The sequence below is a fragment of the Rhineura floridana genome, chromosome 22 (assembly GCF_030035675.1).
Source record: "Rhineura floridana isolate rRhiFlo1 chromosome 22, rRhiFlo1.hap2, whole genome shotgun sequence".
Classification (NCBI taxonomy): domain Eukaryota; kingdom Metazoa; phylum Chordata; class Lepidosauria; order Squamata; family Rhineuridae; genus Rhineura; species Rhineura floridana.
Genome location: NC_084501.1, coordinates 10710292 through 10733113, shown reverse-complemented (window position 1 = coordinate 10733113; position 22822 = coordinate 10710292). Strand labels below are relative to the sequence as shown.

Sequence of the window (22822 nt, the reverse complement as noted above, 5' to 3'; positions counted from 1 at the left end):
GATCTGCAGGGGAGGCTCTTCTGGTGGTTCCACTGCCACATGAAGTTTGTGTGGCAGGGGTGCCTGAGGGGGCCTATTCTACAGCGGCCCCCCACTGTAGAATGCTCTCCCCTCAGAGCTGCACCTGGTCCCAACATTGCATACATTTTGACATTGGGTCAAGACGAAACTTTTTGCACAGACCTTTTTTTTGGGGGGGGGGGCATAAGAACTGGATATTGCCTCCCCACTGCAGTGCTGTTTCTGACTACTGTTAACTCGGTTTTAAATTATGGTGTAATAATGTTTATGCATTACATGGTTTACTTGTTGTACTGAACTGTATGTACATCATTCTGGGATTGGATGGTGAAGGCAGGCTACGATTGCACCCAGGCAAATAATTTTAATAATGTAAGAAGAGCTAACATACCTAGCACCTGTGAGAGCAGCGTTCAAATCAAATCCCACTCAGCCCTCACTGGGTGATCCTAGGCCAGGCAATGTCTCTCAGCCTAACCTACCTCACAGTGTTGCTGTGAGGATAAAATGAGGAGCAGGGACAACCACATACATCACCTGGAGCTCTCTGGAGAACAAGATGGGAAATAAATGCAGTATTTTTTTAAAAAAACAGCTACTCGCCATCAATTTGGCAGAGACTAATATTAAAATGATGTTAAGATAGCATTAAAAGGCCTGGGAGAACAGAAAGGAATACTTATGCAGGTGCCAATCAGGCCACTCTAGAGAGAGCAGCCCGCAGCCAAAAAGGGGCTCTCCCTTGTGGCCAGCCCCCAGTCTTCAGATCAAAGAAATCAAAAAGATCTTCAGCATAAGGAAGTACTTCTTCACTGCATGCAAAGTTAAACTATGGAATTTGCTCCCACAAGAGGGAGCAATGGCCAACACCCTGGATGGCTCTAATGGAGGATTAAACAAATACAGGGAGGATGAGAAGGCTATCAGTGGTGAGGCAGTATGCTTCTGAACATCCACTGCTGCAAAGCGCAGGAAGGGAGAGTGCTCTCGCAGTCCTTGGCCAGCAGAGTTTCCAAACAAAAAACCACACACAAAGAAAAAGGGATGGCAGCAGCTGGGGGCGGGGGGGGGGGAGGGAGAGGAAACAAACTGAGGTGCTAATTCTTAAAGATTGCTTGTATGTTCCCATTGGCCACCAGCCAAAACGCAGAAGACCGCTGGTCTGGCTCAGGGGTGATAGTGCTGAACCACACCAGATCACACAAACCCAACACCCCGGATAATCTGGAGGGAAGGGAGAGGCGAATGAAAGTTATACAGGCTTGGTGCAACTGAATAGCCGAAAGCTTCATGCTGCAGGGTCCACAGCAGCCTCTGCCAACCTGGGGCCCTCCAGACGTTTGGGGCTATTATTTATATACTTAACAAAGTGTCTATACCACTTGACTGTAAGGAACCCCTAAACAGTTTACAAAAAACATTAAAATCATCAATACAAACAGTTAAACACAAATAATTAAAAACATTTATTTTAAAAACAATTAAAACAGCAACAGACGAAAAGAAATTAAAATACACCTGCATCTATGTGTCTGGATAGGCTTGCCTAAACAGAAATGATTTAAACAGGCACTGAAAGAATACGGCAAAGGTGTCTGTCTGATGTCAAAAGGCAGGGAATTCCAATGAGTAGGTGCTGCCACACTAAAAGGACCATTTCTTACAAGTGCAGAATGAATATTATGTGGCACCTATAACAGGGTTGTGAAAGCCAGTGTGGCGTAGTGACCTGGGAGACCAGGGTTCGAATCCCCACACAGCCATGAAGCTCACTGGGTAACCTTGGGCCAGTCACTGCCTCTCAGCCTCATGAAAACCCTATTCATAGGGTCGCCATAAGTCGGAATGGACTTGAAGGCAGTACATTTACATTTATAACAGGGTCAGTTCTGCAGATTGAAGTGCTCAAGTGGGCACACATGGAGTAAGATGCTCCCACAACTAAACTGGTCCCAAATTGTTACAGGCTTTATATACTATTCAATGAACTTATTTGTCATCTCATACAGACGCTCTCGGAGTTTAATTAATTAATTAGAATTATATCCCACCCTTCCTCCCAGACACACACACATACCATATTAAAATTAATATAATAGTCAGCAGTTTGCAACACAACAACAATACCCACCAAAAATAATATAAGTGTCATAGCACAAGATAGCAAACTTGCCAAATTCTCTCAAATGCTTGGGAGAGGCAGCAGGTCTCAGCCTGGTGCCAAATAGATGTCATACTCAGAGCCAGGCAGACCTTGCTAGGAAGAGCATTCCACAGACGGGGGGGGGGGAATCACAAAAGTCCTCTCCCTTATTGCCACCCTCCAAATCTCCCTCATGTGGGGCATGCAGAAAAAGGTCTCAGAGGCTAGACACAGGGGCCAGCTATGTCTGAGTCAAGAGAGGTACTGTGTTAGGTCCAGCTGGGCTTTGTAGGTGGCAAGCAGCCCAACTACACTCCCCTCGGCTGTCCCTAGACCAGCCTTTCCCAACTAGTGGGCCACCAGATGTTGTTGGACCACAGCTCCCATCTTTCCTGACCATTGGCAATGCTGGCTGAGGCTGACGGGAGTTGTGGTCCAACAACATCTGGTGGTCCACTAGTTAGGAAAGGCTACCCTAGACCCTGAGAACATCTGGAGAGCACCAGGTTGGGTACGTCTGGTCTGCGGTAGCAAAGGCAGTGCCAACACTCGCGGCACAAGAAGGGAACCCTCCCTTGCTAAAAGAGTCAAGGAGCTGCCAGCCTGGGCTGGCTCAGAGATCTGGGCACAAGAGCCCTTCAGAAAAGTGGGAGAATTTTAGCAAAAGGCTGTGGAGGCTAAAGAGTAAGTCTTCCAGCCATTTGTGGTTTGAGCCTGGAGGCCAGCAATTCCTGATTTTTCTAAGTGGGCCTCACCCCAGCTTGTTGTGTGCCCTTTGGGGGGTGAAGGAAGAGGGGAAAGCACCCTTGCTCATAACCTGGAGGCCCCCCCACCAAGCACCCTCCCCATCGCCTACTTAGAAATGGAGATAAAGATGGGCGTTATTTCCTGATTTCACAAGGAAATAATTGCCATCTGGAGAGACAAAGCGAGAGAGAAAGATCTCCAGTTGAGAAATAGCTCCAGTATAAATACCGTCTGGATAAGTCTGAGGCTTCCATGTGCCTCTACCCCACCCCCTAAAAATTATGGCATGTAAATGAGCACAAATGGGAGGTAATTTGGAAAAAACACATGATGGGAAGGCAACCGGGCAACTTTGGCAAATGCTAGATCAGCACACACAATCACCACCACCAGCAACAGCAAGTCTTCGAAGGAAACACTTCATGTCAAAAAAAATAAGAAATTAGCAGGGTATGGGAATTTCCCCCCATCCCTCCCCAGCACCCAAAAAAGCAAAACAAAAAACTCAACAAACAGTAAAAGGGGGTGTTCCAAAGCATCTCTCTCTCTCTCTCTCTCTCTCTCCTTCCCCTGCGACAGAAAGTGGAGCTCAGCACTCTGCTTCAGCAAGCAGATTTGCACGACGGAATGTTTCTCTAAAACCACAATTACAGGCATGGAAGGAGGCAAAGGAAGGTAATTACACCCTCCTCATTCCATCAGATCAGCATTCCCTTTGGACCACCTCCACACACACACTGCCCCAGTTTTCTTTATTTTATTTTAAATCTGCCTTTACCAAGCCAGGGAGCACAGTGGGTGCGACCAGCTGCAACTTCCATCAACTTTCCAGCCAGCAAGATTAGCTACCAGAGCTGCCACCTCCTTCTGAGAGCCCACAAGCCCTCAGCCCACGGCACTGATCGTGGCACACTGGAACTGAAGGCACATGAGGATGTAAAATCATTCCCCCCACCCTCAAACACTCATGGGCGCTCCGGGTCACCCCATGGAGTTGTTTGGGAGGAAGGGCAAAAAAGAGAGAGTTCTTCTTGAAGCAAACACAGAATTAATTTGCGGAACCCATTGCCACAAGATGCGGTGGTGGTCAGATGTCTTCCAAAAAGAATCAGACAAGTTCTTGGAGGAGGTCTATCGAACACCATTAGCCAGGACAGCTAAATGGACCAGAGCACCCGTCAGGGGTTCACTGCGGCCTCTTCCAGATGTTGCTCGACTCCCACCACCATCCCTGACTACAGGAACGTAGGAAGCGGCCTTAAACAGAGTCAGGCCCTTGGTATGTCTAGTTCCAGTTTTTTCTACACTGACTGGCAGCACTCCAGGGCTTCAGACTCAGGGATCGCTCCCAGTCCCACCTGGAGATGTTGCCAGGGATTGAACCTGGGACCTTCTGCCTGTCAGTAGGGAGGCAGTTCCCTGCCTCTCAGGCTTACAAGCTAAAAATACATGACAGAAAAGGAAAAACAATTGGGAGGAGGAAAAAAACACATCCAGGCACTATTTCTTAGTTACAGAGTTCTTGTAACAACCGGCTGGAATACTAGTAAGGCTGACTTCAACTGGAAATTAGCTACCCTGGAGGGAGCAAGGATAACAGCAGATTAAAAGAGCCTCAATAATGGAACCACATGGACATCTTCCTCAAGCCTGCCTGCCTGCACACACGCACGCACTGCAGTCCCCAGTTTCCCTGCATTTCCTTTCAATACGACATTGTAGGTGGTGGAAATAGAGAGACAGAGAGATGAACAGACAGAGAGCTGTCTCCAAGGGGCAGAGAGAGAGGAGGGGAGGAGAGACAGAAAACCCCCCCAGCTTTTAAAGCACGCTGTGTTTAAAAGATTTTCTAAGTACATGCAGGCATTACAGTGAAATTGCAAATGGCACATTGAATCAGTTAAGGTTCCTTTGGTCACTCCAGATTTTGATAACTGTGGTAATTCTTTTTTAAAGCTCATCCCCCCCCCCCCAAAAGAATCCTGGGAACTGTGGTTTACACCTTACGGAACTACAATTTCCAGCACCCTTCACAAACGACAGCCTCCATGATTCTTTTTTTTGGGGGGGAGGAGGTGTGCTTTCAATATATGGTGCATTCACAGCCCGAGGAAAGCAGGGCACAGCTGCCGATAGCACCTGATGGAAGATCTGACATTAAAAGGAACATGTATGTATATATATTAGAGAAGGCTTAGAAAAATGCTGCCATCTCAGAAGCCAGAGTGGAACAAAATGCTGCAATTAGAAGATTAAGAGTGGGGAGCATGGGGGGGGAGTGAGAAGAGGATCAAGTCCTCAAAGTGGGTCAACTCAGCACAGAGCGAGCGAGCGCTTTGCAAGTGGTGAGCGAGCCTAATCTCCCAGCTCACCACAAGGCCCCTCACTCCTCATCCAAAGAAAGAGCAGGCGCTGGCTGGCTGGCTGACTAAGTGGGGGCTGCCTCACCAGCAAAAATAGGCCAGCCTGTCAATCTTCCAAGTGGGAGGAGAGCCTTCTGAAGCTATTAATAGGGATTTAATACACACACACACACCTCTGAGCATCTAATATTCTAATCTTGTAAACAAATTCAGCCAAAACTGGCTGCTTTCGGTTAAGAAGTTTTGAGAACGCCGGACTGTAAAGATTACTGACTGTAAAACTGGCCACATTATGCAGACGCTGGTTCAGGGAACATATGCAGCTTCTGCCTTATCCGGAGTTGAGATTCTTGATCCACCCAGCTCAGTGACTGAACGCAGCTCCCCAGAGTCTCAGACGGAGTTTGAAACTTTTCCCCTATCTGGAGATGCCGCTGCAGACTGAACCTGGGATCACCTGCATTGAGCCACGGCCCTTCCCTAAAATGAATACCAAGACTCCAGCCCTCCTAGTCCTGAAAAAAGAGAGGCTGATTTAACTAGGAGCCTAAGAAGCCACCTTATACCGAGTCAGTTTGGTCCATCTAGCCCAGTATTGTCAACAGTGACTGGCAGCAGCTCTCCAGGGCTTCAAACAGGAACCTTTCCCAGCCTTTCCTGGAGATGCTGCCAGTAGGGATTGAACTTGGCACCTTCTGCATGCAAAGCAGGTGCTCTGCCACTGAGCCCTCCCTCAGCTTCTACTATCTTGCACAGGAGAGGCAAGGGGAGAACTACGGCAGTCAGAGTTAGAATCAGTCATGGGAAGAACACTCTGCGATCAACACATATTTAGGCTCAGCACAGGGGTGGGAAGGGCTGTGGCAGCAGTCCCGGGAGGGGAAGGTGGGGTGTGGGCAAGTGCAACCCTGCAGACTATTGCGCTGTAGCTCTAAGAGAAGCCAGGCCAAGTACTAGGCCTACTATGCAGCGGCAAAATGCAATTTCATTGCTCCTCCCACTTTTGCCTCTGGCCCCGCCCACCACTGGCATGTTTCCCCTTCCCTGAAAGTTGCCCAGAAGGAAATACGGCCCTCCACAGGAAGGAAATACGGCCCTGCACTATCCCAACCGAGGCTGTGGCAGGGCTTCTCCAGAGGGCACCGGGAGGCAACAATCTGGGGCAGAGAGGGAAATATTGCCACTTGAGGCCTTAGTCAGTAACTGTGAAACAGAAGCTGCCGCCTTGAGGCAGCCAGGTCTGCCAGGGCACAAACTGGCCAGCCGACCTCAGGGTCCACTCTGCTTGACATCCAGAGAGATAAAGCCCGCCCCCTTCAGGGCAGCTGCCCCTCGCCCAGACAGTTCATCTGACTCCCTGTGTGGGGCAGACGGATGTGGGCCAACTCTGCTCCTGCCACCTGGGGAGATTTAACTTGCGCAAGGGCAGAGTGCACACCGGGCTAATTGTTTGCTGTCAATCATCTGTGACGAACTGGAGAAAGAAAGGCAAGAGGGGGCCTTCCTCCCCTCTTCCATCATCATCATCCCACTGGCAGATTAAGGGCCCATCGCCACACATTTGGAAGGAATCTTGCCACTCCTAAATCAGAGAGCCTCCCAAACTCCATGCCAAGTCACTGCAGCTTTCTGAAGCAGCAGAAAGGCACAGCAGATTGTTTCTGCTCCTCCTCCTCCTACACAGGGACACAGTTCCTCCGCGACAGAGAGTGCAGAATTTAGCTCAGGGACGGCTGACGTCCGTCAGACTCCTTAAAAAGGTCCTTTGGTCCACTTTTGGCAGTGAATGGCTAGTTCTGGCCACTCAAAATCAGGGCTGGTACAAGCTCCTGATGAGTCACACAACGTATGCTTACCCACACTGATGTTTTATATTGGCCTTCTGCAACCTGGACTCCCAGCTAGCATCATCATCATCCCTGACCATCCATCACACCATCTGGGGCAGATGAGAGTTGGAAGTCCAGCAACATCTGGAGGGTGGCAGGTGGGCTGATCCTGGATTAAGTGCTTCGAGGCACTGACACGCCACTTTCCTTGCACCAATTTTTGGTGGCAAAACCTAGTGCCCTCCAAATCCTGTCAGCCCTGAAAGTTGGGCATGGCTGGCCGTTGGGATTTGCAGCCCAGCAGCATCTGGGGGCCCACAGATGTTCCCCCATCCCTGAAGCACAGAAACAATTTTTGGCATAAACCTAGCCCAGCAACCTTATAAGAAGAGTTTGCTAAGACTTGGGATTTTGCTTTCCCCTCTTAAATTGATTAGATACATCAGGTTGTGCAACTGTACAGAGCGCTCAGGTCACAATTCTACAAGCACTTAGCTAGGAGTAAGTCTCATTGAAATCACAGGAGCCCAGGGTGGCAAACAAGAAGTGATAAAACATTAAAGACATCTTTAAAACATGATATCTATCTATCTTTCTAGACAGACAGATCCCTACTTCGTATAATGTGGATACTAGTTCACATAAGATTTTCCATTGATATCATTCATTGTAACTATTATTTATTATTGATGATGACGATGATGATTAATTGGTTTTCTTATCCACCCCTCAACAAAAGGTCCCAGGGCAGATAAAATACAAGATTAAAATCTGTTAAAAACAAGTAACCATCAAAAGAACATGGTTGGGCCTAAAAATATGCAACTCAGGTGTCAAGCATCAAAGTAAAGAATAGTATAGAACGCTGCAGCCTGATTGCTGACCGGAACAATATTACACCTGTGCCCAAAGACCTGCACTGACTGCAGATTCATTGCACAGGTGTGTGTGTGTGTTAGCAAGCTATTTTAGCAATTTATATTTTTTGTAAATATAAACCAACAAATCTTACATATTTTTGCAAGAAATAAAAAGAGAGCAAGAGACATAAATGTGGGCTCAGGAAACCCCGACATCAGCAGAGGCTACCCATCGCTTGTCCAGTCCTATCTGCTCGTCTTCCAAAATCCTGGTTTTAAAAGGATTTAGATTTGGGGCACAGGAAGGAGAGCTGAGTAAGGGGGTTCATGAGGTACCATGAAAGGGAGACGGGCACCTGCTGAGGACAGTGAAGGTGGAACTCTCCACCACTGACCCTGCAGGGAGGCTTCAGCTCACCTCTCCCTCCCATCCCCACCCTTGAGCCTGACATAACCTGCAGTGCCATTTTTTTCACCACTTCCATTTGGAATTAAAAACTTCTATTCAAAAACAATCTTTCTTGCTGTTTCCTTTTTAATATCTGGTCTGTGTCCGTAATAAAACAATTCATTCATTAATTCAACAAGAAACATAAAAACAAAGCAAGCTGTGTTTCTGGAGAACCCAAATTCCTTGAGGATCCCCTAAATCAAGGCACAATTTTGCAAGGGATTCCCCATAACATAATGCATCTGTTATTTTCAGTAATGTATGTATTTATGCACACTTTCCCCTAATATATACATTTCTGTACACATTATTTGACTGGAACACAGCACTGCAAAATTTGGAGAAGTGTGACTTTTGAAGGATGGCTGTGTTTCAGTTTCCATATTGTTTCAGAAAGTGTGAATTAGATACATTCGCCTTTAAATGTGAACTGAACCAAATTTCTCCCCTCCCCCCACTTCTTAACCTGGGCTCCTCAGGAGGAAGGATGGGGTGTAAATTCAGTTAATAATAATAACATTACCATAATCACTTCAGCTCTGTAATTGTACCAGACATATATTCATGTTCTGTGTTCTTTTCCTTACCAGAGAATTTCTGCAACACCAAAACTATCAATGTACATTTCTCATTGCTTTGTGTCTGACTAGCACTGGCTTAAAAAATAATACTGTCCTGAACTTCCAGTTGAGGTAGCTTTTCCACCTCCTTCCAAATAGAAATTAATTCTTACAGGAATTTATCCAGCTAATTTATTGACTGTAAGTCACTTTGGGTTTCCTTTTGTGAAGAACACTGACTAACAAATTAAATAAACAAACAAACCCTGACCATTGGCTGTGCTGGGTGAGGCTAGTGGAACTTGGATTCCTCCAACATCTGATGGCCAACAGGGCCAGTCGCCCCTCTTCCGCAGGAGCCTGTACATCTGGTGGCTCACGCTGCACCCACATTCAGAGGCAAGCTGCTGTCACCACCAGCAGACTATTAAGCTACTGAGCAGCCCACCTTCTCCATCCTGCCAAGGGAGAGGAGCTACTGCGAAGTGGTCCATGTGAACCTTTGCACTCCTGCACAAGGCTGAAGCCAGGTTCCCAGCCCCTCATGCTCAAGGGAAAGGATCACAGTCCAGCGGCAGCAGTCCTTGCTCTGTGTGCAGGAGGCCCCAGGTTCGGTTCCCAACGGCATTTCCAGGTAGGACTGGAATGTCCCCTGCTTGGAACAACAGCTGTCAGCCTGGCATAAAGGAAACAAAACCCTCTGAAAACAGCACCACCATTTCTGCAGCCCAGTTTAAGCTCAACCCACACGGAGCCTTCCGAAGCCCCCTTTTTAGGAATGCGGCTTGCCTGATATCACACAGGATCGAACTCCCAAATGTGAGGCCACCACCAAGAACGGCAGATGGCCAAGGGCTGGCCGGCTGGACACACTGTCTGCCCTGGTAAGAGAGCTCCTGATTACCCCATGTAGCATCCTTCCCAGGCCTGGTGCCCTCCAGATGTTGTTGGATTCCACTTCACATCAGCCCCAGCCGGCTCGGTTGTAGGATGCTGGTGCTAAGGACCACGGCCCTAGCTAATACCTTGGAAGACAGAAACAAAATTCAAAGGGATCTTGATAGGGTGGAGCATTGGGCTGAAAACAGAATGAAATTTAACAGGGATAAATGTGAAGTTCTACACCTAGGAAAAAGAAACCAAATGCACAGTTATAAGATGGGGGATATTTGGCTCAGCAATATTACATGCGAGAAGGATCTTGGGATTGTTGTTGATCGCAAGCTGAATATGAGCCAACAGTGCAATGTGGCTGCAAAAAAAGGCAAATGCTATTTTAGGCTGCATTAACAGAAGTATAGTTTGTAAATCGCGTGAAGTATTTGTTCCCTTCTATTCGGCACTGGTTAGACCATATCTTGAGTATTGTGTCCATTTCTGGACATCGCACTTTAAGAAGGATGCAGACAAACTGGAACGGGTTCAGAGGAGGGCAACGAGGATCATCAGGAAACTGGAAACAAAGCCCTATGAGGAGAGACTGAAAGAACTGGGCATGTTTAACCTTTAGAAGAGAAGATTGAGGGGAGATATGATAGCATTCTTCAAGTCCTTGAAAGGTTGCCACACAGAAGAGGGCCAGGAGCTCTTCTCGATCATCCCAGAGTGCAGGACACGGAATAATGGACTCACGTCGCAGGAAGCCAGATTTTGACTGAACATCAGGAAAAACTTCCCAACTGTTAGAGCCATACGACAATGGAACCAATTACCTAGGGAGGTGGTGAGCTCTCCAACGCTGGAGGCATTCAAGAGGCAGCTAGACAGCTACCTCTCAGGTATGCTTTAATTTGGATTCCGGCATGCAGCAGGGGGTTGGCCTCAATGGCCTTATAGGCCCCTTCCAACTCTATGATTCTGTGACAGCTGTGCTGCCTGGGGCTGATGGGAAGTGGAATCCAACAACATCTGGCGGGCACCAAATGAGGGAAGGCTTGTTAAGCCAGCCTGCTTAGGCAACAAAATCTCTTGGGGACGCCAAACAAACTCCAGGAGGAACTCTTTCCACCCTCAGAAATTCAGCAAGGAATTTGGCCAGGGGTAAGGAGGGTCATACAGAAATAAACAGGTGGTCCCACACAGAGAGAGAGGTACATTGGAAGCTGCTTTGTATCAGAGTCAGACCCTTGATCCACCCAGCTCAATACTACCTACACTGATAGGCAGAGGCTCTCCAGGGGTTCAAGAGAGGGGTCTTTCCCAGCTTCACTTAGGGACACCAGAGACTGAACCCAAGATGCTTTGCATGCAAAGCAATTTGCTCCAATACTGAGCTACAGCCTTTTCTCTAAAAACAAATTAAGATTCTGGTCCTCATGTTTTTGAACAATGGGCTAATTTAAATAGGAAGAGAAGAAGTTGCTTTCTGCCCAGTTAGACCCTTGGGGGTCCCTCTAGCTCAGCGTTGTCTACACATTGCCAGGGTGTAGCTCTCCAGGGTCTCAGGCAGACAGTCCCACCTGGAGATGCCAGGGGAGGAACATGGGACCTTCTGCATGCAAGGCAGAAGCTCTACCACCAAGCTGTGGCCCTTTCAAGGAATACAGGAAGCTGCCTTATACCAGGTGGAACCACTGGTCCATCTAGCTCAGTATGCCCAGGGGCTCTCCAGGATTTTCTGATGGGGGGCATTCCCAGTCCTCCTTGGAGATGCCACCAGGGGTGGAACTTGGGACTTTCCACATGCAAAGCAGATGCTCTACCACTGAGCTATGGCTTTCTCCACACACATACGAACACAATAGGTCTGTAAATGCTGTCTGAATATATAATTGGGATTATCACTCCTTTGGAGCAGGCCTCAGAAAGGTCAGATAACCGTTGGATTAGCTATTGGAGCTGAGAGGAAACTCACAATGGGGCCTCTGCCATCAGCCAGGGCTGCAAGGGCCACAGGGAAGATGTGCCTCGCATTGCCTCCCAGGAAGAACATCATGGCAAAGGCGAGATCTAGCTAGCCCCACACACTGGCCACAGAATACAGAGCATGTTCTGGCCTCACCTGCCTGCCAAGGGACCGAGGGCTGCTGTGTGGCGTCGGTTTGAGATTTATGTACAGATGTGTTACGTACAATCTGCAGTCATTTTAATTTTCTGTTGTTTGTTTTACTGCAGTTTTATGATATTGTGAAATTATGTTGTATACTGATTTGTTATGCTGTGAAAAGCAGTATATACAGCCCTTAAAAAAAACATAAAATGATCTATTATACAAATTTACCATTCTTGGGCAAGGTGATTGAGAGGGTGGTGGCTGCGCAATTACAGACACACTTGGAGGAAACGGATTATTTAGATCCATACCAATCGGGTTTTAGGACTGGTCATGGTACGGAAACAGCCTTGGTCGCTCTGGTAGATGATATGCGGAGGGCATTGGATAGGGGTGAATACACGTTCCTTGTCCTCCTGGACCTCTCAGCGGCTTTCGATACCATTGACCACGGTATCCTTTTAAACCGCCTAGAGGGATTAGGAATAGGAGGCACTGTCTTGCAGTGGTTCCGTTCCTATCTCTCGGATAGGCAGCAACGGGTGGCATTGGGAGATGAGATTTCAGACCCTTGGCCTCTTCATTGTGCAGTGCCACAGGGTTCTATCCTCTCTCCCATGCTATTCAACATCTATGTGAAACCGCTGGGAGCAATCATCAGGAGTTTTGGGTTGCAGTGCCATCAGTACGCAGATGACACTCAGCTCTATCTCTCCTTTAAGTCCTCACCGGAGTTGGCTGTGAACACCATGCCCAAGTGCCTAGAATCCGTAAGTGGATGGATGGGAGAGAATAGGCTGAAGCTGAACCCCGACAAGACTGAGGTATTACTTGTGGGAGATAAAAGGAGGTTAGGAATTACTGACCTGATGCTTGATGGGGTAAGTTTACCCCTGAAGGACCAGGTCCGGAGTCTTGGGGTCATACTTGACTCCCAGCTGTCCATGGAGGCTCAGATTACAGCAGTGAGCCAGGCAGCTTGGTATCAATTACATCTGATACGGAGACTGCGTCCCTATCTTCCTGTTCACCTGCTCCCTCAGGTGATACATGCCCTGGTCTCCTCTCGCTTAGACTACTGCAATGCGCTCTACGTGGGGTTACACTTGAAAACGGTCCGGAAATTACAGCTGGTACAGAACGCGGCGGCACGCTTGATTACGCATAGCCGTCGCTGGGATCATATCACCCCAGTATTATTAGATCTTCACTGGCTACCAGTTGTCTACCGGGCCCAATTCAAGGTGTTGGTGTTGACCTTTAAAACCCTATACGGTTTCGGCCCAGTCTATCTGAAGGAACGCCTCCAGAATCACCGATTGTGCCGCCTGACGAGACCAGCCTCGCAAGACCTTCTCTCGGTCCCACCGGTGAGAACAGCCAGGCTGGTACGGACCAGAGAGAGGGCCTTCTCTGTTGTGGCCCCCACCCTCTGGAACTCCCTCCCTTTTGATCTCAGACATGCTCCCTCCTTGTCCAGCTATCGCCGAGCCTTGAAGACCTGGCTGTTCAGGCAGGCCTACAAGATTGGGACAGATTAACTTATGTTATAATTGAATTAATGAATGGTTTTTTAGCTTAAAATTTGATTATGTTGATCTGTATGTATTGCTTTTATTCTTGTTGTTCGTCACCTAGAGTGTCCCTAACCCGGACAGATAGGCGGCTGACAAATAAAATTTATTTATTTATTTATTTAAATGAAAGCAAGCCCTTCCCAAAGCAGACCCGTCATTAGCGGAATTCAAACAAGGCAGGTATTTCAGAGGGTATCTGGGACAGCAAACAATTTGTTGCCTTCCAGGTTCACCATGCCATCCCCTTGGCTGCTGCCTCTATGACAATGATGTCATTTAACGAGGTCTTTTTTAAATGACTCACTGCCGTAAAAGGACACAGAAAGGCAGGGTGCAGAATACTTGAAATAAAAGTTATGGATCTGCAAACACTTCTACCACCCATTTGCCAATGCATGCCAACATCAAGCAGGTGTGGAAGAGGAGGGAAAGGGAAAGGGAAGGCCCCAAAACGTCCTCACCCTCTTTCCAAAAATGTCCCTGCCTTCTCACCTGAAGGTGCTACATTGCTACAGGCTAGGAGTGGGGAGCCTCCGGCCAGTGGGCCAAATCTGGCATGGCACAGGTCCTAATTTTCCCCAAACTACCCCTGATGTTATAGGTGATGGCAGGTAAGAGATGCAGCTGGATCAGTTGTATGCCACTGTGACATCAGGTGAGTGACAGGTGGGCAGCCCCAACCACCTGTCAAATCTGGCCCCTGATGGGGGGAGGGAAGGCAAGGATCTGGCCCACCAGCCCAGTCAGCTTCCTCCAACATTGACACAGGCAAACAGTTATAAAAGTTGGACCAGAAATGTGGCAGTGATGCTACCACCAGTGATCCTCAGAGGAGCTTCAGGCAATCTTAGATGCTTCAGAATTACAGTAACAGTAACACTCATTTTACTATCAGTAATATGTTTGGGGTGGCACTTTTGAAAATGGGGAGGGGGTTATTTATTTATTGTTCTTACATGCTGACCTTCCCCCTCCCAGAGTCTAGGGCAGCTAAGAACAATCCTAAAACACAATACAACTATAATAAAATAACAGTTAAAATGATTTACAGATTTATTTTTGGCATACTAGCTACCAAAAGCCTGGTGAAATAAATACGTTTTAAGATGACACCTGAATGTTGACAAGGGGAACCACCAAACCTCCACAGAGAAGGCCCTGCCCCATACCACAGGCCTTGCCCACCCATGGCACCATAAGCAAGGCCTGCCCTACAGACCTGAAAACACAGGCTGGTAGGTGTTGCATCCCAGCTCATACAGGGCTCTACACCAGTACAATCACCTTGAGTTGGGCCCGGTGGTTAACCTGCCACAGGTGACAGAGTGGCTCTAAGAGGAGCCCACTTCTTCAGGCCAGAGCTCCATCTACGTCCAGTGACTTGCTTTGCCACAGTGGCCAATCAGATGCCTTCCAGAAAGCCCACAAGCAGGGTGCAAAAGCTAACAGCGCTCGCCAATTTTCGTCCCCAGCAAATGGGATTCGGAGGCAGACTACCTATGAACGGATGTTCAACATGGCCATCGTGACCAGCAGCCGTTGATGGACCTGTCCTTCATGAATTTGCCTAATTCGCTTTTGCCAGAGTAAGTTCTGGCTACTACTAATGGAACTCAGTTGGCCATGAGTCCACACTACCGGCAACGCACTGCTGCTTGTTGCAATTTCCCCTGCGCATATGTGAGGTCACCCCTGGGCACATCATTGCCCATGAAGAGCATCCCAAAACGGGCCCTGCAGAAGAAGCATCACTGTACAAAGGATGACTCAAGAGGAGGTATGGAAGGCCAGTGGCTTCCAGACTCTCTCCCTTCAGACTGGATATTTTCTACCCTGACCCACCTGCCAGGGAATCCTTGTGTGTCGCAAAGGATTCTGGGGGATGCTCTACAGATAACACTATGGTCAAAGCATGAATCAGGTGAATCAACAGGGTGCCCTAGAATGCACCCAATGCTTGACTGTGGTCCCGGATTATACCACAGGGGTAGCCAACATGGTGCCCCCAAGATGTTGTTGGGACTACAATTCCCATCATCCCTGACTGCTGGCCGTGCTGGCTGGGGCTGATGGGAGTTATAATCCAACATTATATCTGAAGAAATACCCAGGTACAGGGGTTCATCCATAGCAGTGGGCAGGCTGTCCTTGTCCTCCATGATTGATCTGCCTCCCAGAATTCCCCTGGCACTAATTTTGAAAACTGCCGGCCTTGCAAGAGTCCACTGCAGTCTCCACAGACCAAACAAACCAAGGAAACTGGAAGGGGGAAAATGACAACTTGACTAAAGTTCAGTTGCTTAATTAAAAAAAAGCAGGATTGACCCCAAAATAATTTGCAATAGAGAGACAGACAGACAGATCAAACTGCAGGGCATTCCCCAGCCCAGCCAAGTCGCATGACCATTACCAGCGTCTTGAGCAAAGGCCAACCCACCAGCAATCTGGGCTCGGCCCATCAATTCTTCCCCCGCACAAGCTTACGCTCACCCATTCATAAATTGACCACTGGCCACATAAGCTCAACCCCAACAAAAGGCAATTCAAAGAGACAAAACCAAAACACCACCAGAAACCCACCACCACAGTCTACCTGTCCAGTGCAGTCTGAGGCGGCCTCATGTTCATGGCTTGTTGTCAAATCCAGCTCTCCAGGGTGGTTGCCCTGGGTCTTTGGCTACGCGCTGTTGGAGGGGCCTTCTTGTCTGTTTGTTTTTGCAAATATAATTTTAGCAGCAAATCCTCCGGCAAGAAGCCCTTTTCCCAGAAAGAGAGAAAGGAAGGCAAGACCAGTCAAGAGCCAGAGTTCTGCCAGTCCATTCTGTGCTTATATCCACACATCGTCCCCCAGCCCTTTGCAGGACATGAGTTTTGTCTTCTTCTAAACTCTCCTTTTTAAATTAATTCACCCACTCTCAGGGGGGGAAAAAAAGCCTTTTCAAGGTTACAAACACTATTGGAAGAGCCAACTGGAAGACAGAGATTTCCATCCAAATATTAAAGTCTTAACTTCAAAACATCCTCATAATCCAGTTTTACCAGCTGTTCTTCTGTTGGCAGGGTCAGAAAAAGACAACAGACTAAGTAAAATATCTGGCCTTTTCTGTGTGGCCTTTTCTTTTTTTAAGTAATAAAAAAGAGAAAGAGAAAAATGTAACCAACTTATCCTCTCAAAAGTCACTTTTCTTCTTCCTGCAGTTCGTTTTCCTCCCTCCTCGGAATCATTAATAAATAAATTAAAATTTACCTCCCCCTCTTAAAAAAAAAAAAATTACAGTGGCAACATCCAGTTCAATCATTTAAATGAAAGGGGTGGGGGTTCTGCATTATTTCTTGTGGGGGTGAAAAACAAAAACAAAATAAACACAGAACGAATAAGGGGGAGAGGGGACACATACATGTCCCATAACACAATGCTTGTCGCGTGTGTGTGTGGGAAATAAATTAAATATTCTTAAAAATACAAAATGTGGCTGGGGGTAGAGGCAGAAAAGGGTGTTGGAAGCAGTCCCACGGGAGGGGGGGGAAGGGGGAAGCTTTTGAATCCTTGTTGTGCAGAACACTTCTTGCAAAAAAGAAAGAAAAATGTCCTCCAAAGTTGTTTCCTCCTCCTCTTCTTCTCTACCTCTCGCCCAGCTTTCCTTGGAAGGGGAAAAGTATCCCTCTGGAGTTCCTGAAATGCAGCTTCTGAAATGAATGAGGAAAGAGACTCTCCATGGAAGAGGCAGGCAGGCGGAAGAGCTCCTTCTTCTTCTTCTCCTCCTCCTCCTCTCCCTCTCCTCCGTCTTCTTCCCCTCCTCAGTCTTCTGGATCCTTGCAGAGCAAGAGGAAGGACAGACACATCAGCCCTGGAGGAGGCAGGCAACCCCCCCCTGCAGACCCTCCAACCTGCATCTTAGCCCTTGGCAGAAAAACCGCCGCTCCTGCTGCAGCGCCTCCGCTTTTTCCTACCCCTGGAGGGTGGCTTTTTTGCATTTGCCTTCAAGCCCCCCACCCCACCCCTTTTGCGAGCTCTCCTGCCTCCCGAGGATTTGGCTGCGCTTTCTTCCTCCTCCTCTGCCCTCTCCTTCTCCTCCTCCTCCTCCAGCAGCAGCAGTAGCAGCAAGAGTAAGGCTTTCCCAGGGAACGCGAGGCCTACTGGCAGACCTCCGTCCCCAGTCTTTCCCAGCCCAGCTTCCCCAACCTCCTTCCTCTCTGGAGCCAGCCCTGGCAGCTTCCCTCCCTTCGTCCCTCCCCTGCCCTAAACAAGAGGGAGGGAAACAGAGAGGGAAACAGGGAGGGGAGAGAGAGGGAGGGAGGGGAGAGAGGAGGGGAGAGAAGGAAGGGTGCAGAAAGGAAAGGCAATGGCAAGACAGCAGCAGCAGCAGCAAGAGCAAAACCAAAACCTCTCCTTCGCTCCCTTTCTTTTTCTCCTTGCCTCCTCCTTTTCCTCCTGCTGCTGCTTCTGCTCCAGCGCAAGGGTGCTACAGGAGAAGGCTGGCAAAAGCCTGGCTCGGCTCGGCCCTCCCCTCTCCCCCTCCCCAGCTCTAATCCCTCCCCTCCCTTCTTTCCTGCAGGAGGATCCCTCTGCAGCAGGGGAGAGGGGGGAGCAGGAGGGCGACCCAGTCATCATCATCAACAACTTTCTCATTAATACTATTTATTGATGCAAGCATGCAGAAGGGCGCATGACAGAGCCTCGGGTGCTTTGTCTTGTTTTGTAAAGCATTCCTGGGAGTGGGAGGAGGAGTGGTGATGGTGATGATGAATATACACAACACCTCTTTCCAGCAGGAGGGTCCCCTCTGCATCAGGAGGGGATTGCCCCATCGTCATCTTCATCATCATCAGTACTCCTACTTATTCACTCATACATACAGGCAGAAGGGTGGTTGACAGAGCATCGCAGGCATTTCCTCAGAGTGCTTTGCCTTAGTTTGCAAAGCATTCCATGAAGCAATCGTGAATTAATTTATTAATAACAATTATTATCTCCCTGCAGCAGGTGGGAAGAGGAGGAGGGATGTCCCCATCACCATAATTAATGCTGTCGTCTGTTTTTATTCATACATGCATACACCTAGAAAATGCATAGAAAATTAGCAGTGCAACCCTAACCATGTCTACTCAGAGGTAAGTCCCATTGAGTTCAGTGGGGCTTATTCCTAGGTAAGTCAGGATAGGACTACAGCCTGATGCTATTATTTATTTGTTCTTACATGCAGAAGGATGCTTGACAGAGTATTATTACAAGGATATCTCCTCAGTCTTAGTGCTTGTATAATTTTGTAAAGCATCCGTAAACAATAATAATTATTATTACAAGGATATCGCCTCAGAGTCTTTGTGCTTTTGTAAAGCATCCATAAATATTATATTATTAACATTATTATCATTATTACATCTCCTCAGTCTTTATGCGGCAGTTATTTTGTAAAGCATCCATAAACAAACATTATTATTACTATTATTATTACTATTATTACAATATCTCCTCAGACTTGTGACTGCGTTATTTTTAAAGCATCATCAACAACTTGGGCAGAGCCCTTCGGCAGAACTACATGAGTATAAAAAAAAAAGGTTCCCTACCTTCAAGAGATTACAGTTTAACATTTGACAGTGAGGAGAGCATAGAGGGGTGGGGATAGATGTGAGATGAAATATCCTTATTCCCACTATTTACTGAAAATGGCAAAGTCAGGGCCTCTTCCGCTTGCTGACTTTACCCAGTCTGGACCTTCAGGGGCTCAGCTTGGGGATCTCTTTCCAAAATTGGGGCTCATCTCTCTGGTCCTGTGAGGGAATCGCAAAGGAGGCTGTCCTGCCCCCTGAGCATACACAGAGTGCCTCTCCCACAACACACCATGAGCCACCACCTGAGATGGAGAAAGGAGCTTTCTATTTAGAAATTACTCATTAATCCCCTCACAGTTCCCTTCCCTGCGCCTGGCTGTTGTATTATTGATGTTTATTAATTATTTTAGCCAAAGTCCAGACTTCAGGCTGCCAGCATCACCATAAGAGTAACATAAGAAAATAATTAGTTGACCCCCACCCACCCCAACAACATGTCGTTGAGGTAACTTAATTTGGCAGATGGTGGGAGAGGAAGGTTGACCAACCTCCCCACAAAGCTTCCTCATTATTTTCATAGGGTCACCCACTTTTCCCTCCAAGATTACTATAAATAAAAATAAAAATATAAATAAGAGCAAAGAGGTGCATCCCCCCGCCATTACCTTCATCATGATGGTGGTGGTTACCCCAAACCCCCTCAGAGACAGCCTGAGGGCAGGGCTGGCCCAGGATATTTTCCCACCACAGCCTCCCCATTCTTTCCCCTCCCATTTCTATTGTCATTATTTGTTTCCTTGTGGATTGTTCAAATCCACATTAATGCAAAGAGAGCATTAAGTTTTGGGGCGTCATGATAAGTGTTTTAAACAATCAACAATGGACAGAGGCCAACTACAAGGGCAGCTGAACCCTGATTCAATGCTTGTGATGAGACATCCACCACCACCCCAGAGAGGAGCAGGCTACCTTAAGGGGCTCAGTGCAGGCTGTGTGGCACACATGTAGCTCTGTCCCCCCAGACACACACCTTGCCACCCCTGCCTGCCCCCTACCCACCTCCCCAGTGTTTACAGCCTGAGGTTGTTGCCTCATTCTACTGCGTAATGGCAGGGCCGGCCTGTCCTCCTCAAACTACTCCGTTTTTCATGACCTGTCCCTGAGGAATTTCCACTCCTGTTTCACTGTTTTCCTTGGAATTTTTTTCTTGGGGAGGGGTAAGGAAGAGAACAACCTGGTTCACATCTTGTTAGCACTAGTCACAAGGGGGGTGATTTAATTTGGATTCCTGTATTGAGCCGGGGGTTGGACCCGATGGCCTTACAGGCCTCTTCCAACTCTACTGTTCTCTGTTTCTTCAAGGTCCAGTTCTTCCTGCCACCCACCACCCTAGACCCTGCCCCAGTCTCTAGGAAATACATCTCTGCCTGGTGCAGGGCCTGGCCCTCCCATTTGGCAGCTGAGGCAGCCGCCTCGGATCTTAATTAGGGTGTCTTGAAAGGGCTGCAAATGGTTAGCTGTTTAATGTGGTGCTGTTGTAATTTTATTCCCAGGGAGAAATTATCCGGGGGACAAAATAGCTATGTTAGCGTTGAGTACACCATTTGCCATTTTACCTCAGCCAGGAACATGTCTTGGACTGGCTCTGGACAGGTGGGCGTCTGAGCAGACATTCCACCATGTAGTGTGTAGCAGTTAGAGTGTTGGACGAGGACCTGGGTTCAAATCCCTGCTTGGCCATAAAGCTCACTGGGTGACCTGTTCCTCACTGTTCCTTGGTCACTGTTCCTCAGCCTAACTTACCTCACAGCGTTGTGAGGATAAAATGCGGAGGGAAAGGCCCATGGATGCCACCTTGAGCACCACTGAGGAAAGGTGGTATAGAAATGTAATAATCAATCAATAAATGTAGCTGTACACACATGGACATTATGGGGGCCCGACGTGCACCTCCTACCATGTTTCACCTGCTAGTGATGAAGCTCTTTTTGAGCTGTTCATCCTGGAACATTGGCTGGAGAGTCTTGGGTCGCAATTTGGGGTGAGACAGTTGAGGTGTTACAAACAGGCCCCCATTTTCACATGTGAAATGCCAGGCCTTTCCAGACAGGGATGGCGAACTCTGCCAATTCTAGTCTGGAAGTAATTTCTACAGACCACGTTGTTTTTCCAGGCACTCACTGGACACCCACTTGATCAATTCAGACTCCAGATTATTCCTCCAATAACTCTGTTCCTCTCCCCTTTCCCTTTGTGTACATAGTTCTGTCTCCACTACAAACCACTGTATGCATCATCGGGCGTAACTATATTTTGAAATATTTCTTCGCCCCCCCAAAATATTTAAATTAATGTCCAAACACACACACACACATGCATCCTTTTAATTATCAATGATTTTAAGGTTTTGATGAAATTCCTTTATTGTGTATTCTAATTATGTGTGGATATATTTTTATAATTGGTTTTACATTTGTAAACCACTTTGAAGCAATTCTGGCAAGTAAGCAGGATATAAATTAAATAACAACAGCAACCATCATAATCATCCTGTACTTTTCCTAGCCAGAGGAGCTGCAATCCTCCACTAGGCCTCACGACTTCAGTTATTATTTGGAACTTACTACTTTTGAAGATTTATATCCCACCTTTCAATCAAAGTATTTTCGAAGGCAGCTAACAAGCAACAGGTTGTAGTAACAGCATAAGCAAGGCAAAGCTCACACAGAGATGCACAATCTGGCGGCCTTTGGCTACTGCGAGCCACAGGATGCCTCCCTCCCACTCTGCGTTCTGAAGGCAAGTGGCAGTTGGTGGCTCACTGTTCTTTCTGGCCTGGAAAACAAACTCCCGGCACATGCGTTTCTTCTCCGGCAGATGCATGGGGTGTGCAACATCTGGAGAGCCACAGATTTATCTTTTGGTAAACCACATAGAGTCTTTCTACAATCAAGCCACATATAAATGTTAACTAAATATTCACTATAGTTGATGCAATATGGCTAGCCACCATCACCTCAGCACCTCCCATAGCATACTCTGGGAGAGCCGTCTCTAAGTGAGGTGTCATATCTTATTTTTATGACAGCCAAGGATTTTCTGCTAAAAGGGTAACGGTTCTCCTTCTGAATCAGCTCTTAATCCAAAATGACTCTTCCCTTCCACCACCACCCCATTTTCTTTGTTTGCAGGCTAATCATTCAATTTCCCCACATAAACAGCTGCTTTGGTACTCAAGCAAGGGGGAAGAACATCAGGCCCAGCAGCCAAATGTGCCCCCCCCCCGCAATTACACCCTTCTTGAATATTGATGTGGGGTGTTTGTTTTTTTGTTGGGCTGGAATACAGCCTTAAATCCTGACAATGCCTCTTGCTTGACTGGATGGAGGAGAGAGAGGGGTGTGTGCAAATGTGTGTAGTAAGTAGTACAAATGCTCCGCCCACTTTTCCCCATGGCCTCACCCACCACCGGCCCACCCTCCCCACCAAAGGTTCTCCAGAAAGAGCTGCTCCCTTGGGGTGAAAAGGGCTCCCCACTCCTGTTCTAAAGAGAAGTGTGTGTGGGGGGAAATGCCTTTGGTTTCAGATGTACCCCTTAACCTGAACAACCCGACCAGTTCAGTGCCCCACAGAACTTTAGCCAAGAATGCCAAAGGAAGAACATCCATGGGGGGGGTAAGGAGGGACGAGCATTTTCTTATTCCAAGCAGCGATATGTCACTG

General features: G+C 47.7%; 1 protein-coding gene across 4 annotated transcripts in view; it reads right to left on the bottom strand.

Moving 5' to 3' along the window:
- The window catches only part of ARHGEF11 (Rho guanine nucleotide exchange factor 11), a 64264-nt gene extending 46239 nt beyond the window's left edge, over positions 1–18025 (bottom strand). For 3 of the 4 annotated variants that reach the window (XM_061605621.1, XM_061605619.1, XM_061605620.1), the window contains exon 1: positions 16137–18024. In XM_061605621.1, the coding sequence (XP_061461605.1) occupies positions 16137–16171 (35 nt within the window). In that variant the 5' untranslated portion in view covers positions 16172–18024. Of the gene's footprint in view, positions 1–16136 lie in introns of all 4 variants that reach the window. The other variant, XM_061605618.1, reaches the window with a different exon arrangement.
- Between the last annotated feature and the right edge of the window lie 4797 nt (positions 18026–22822).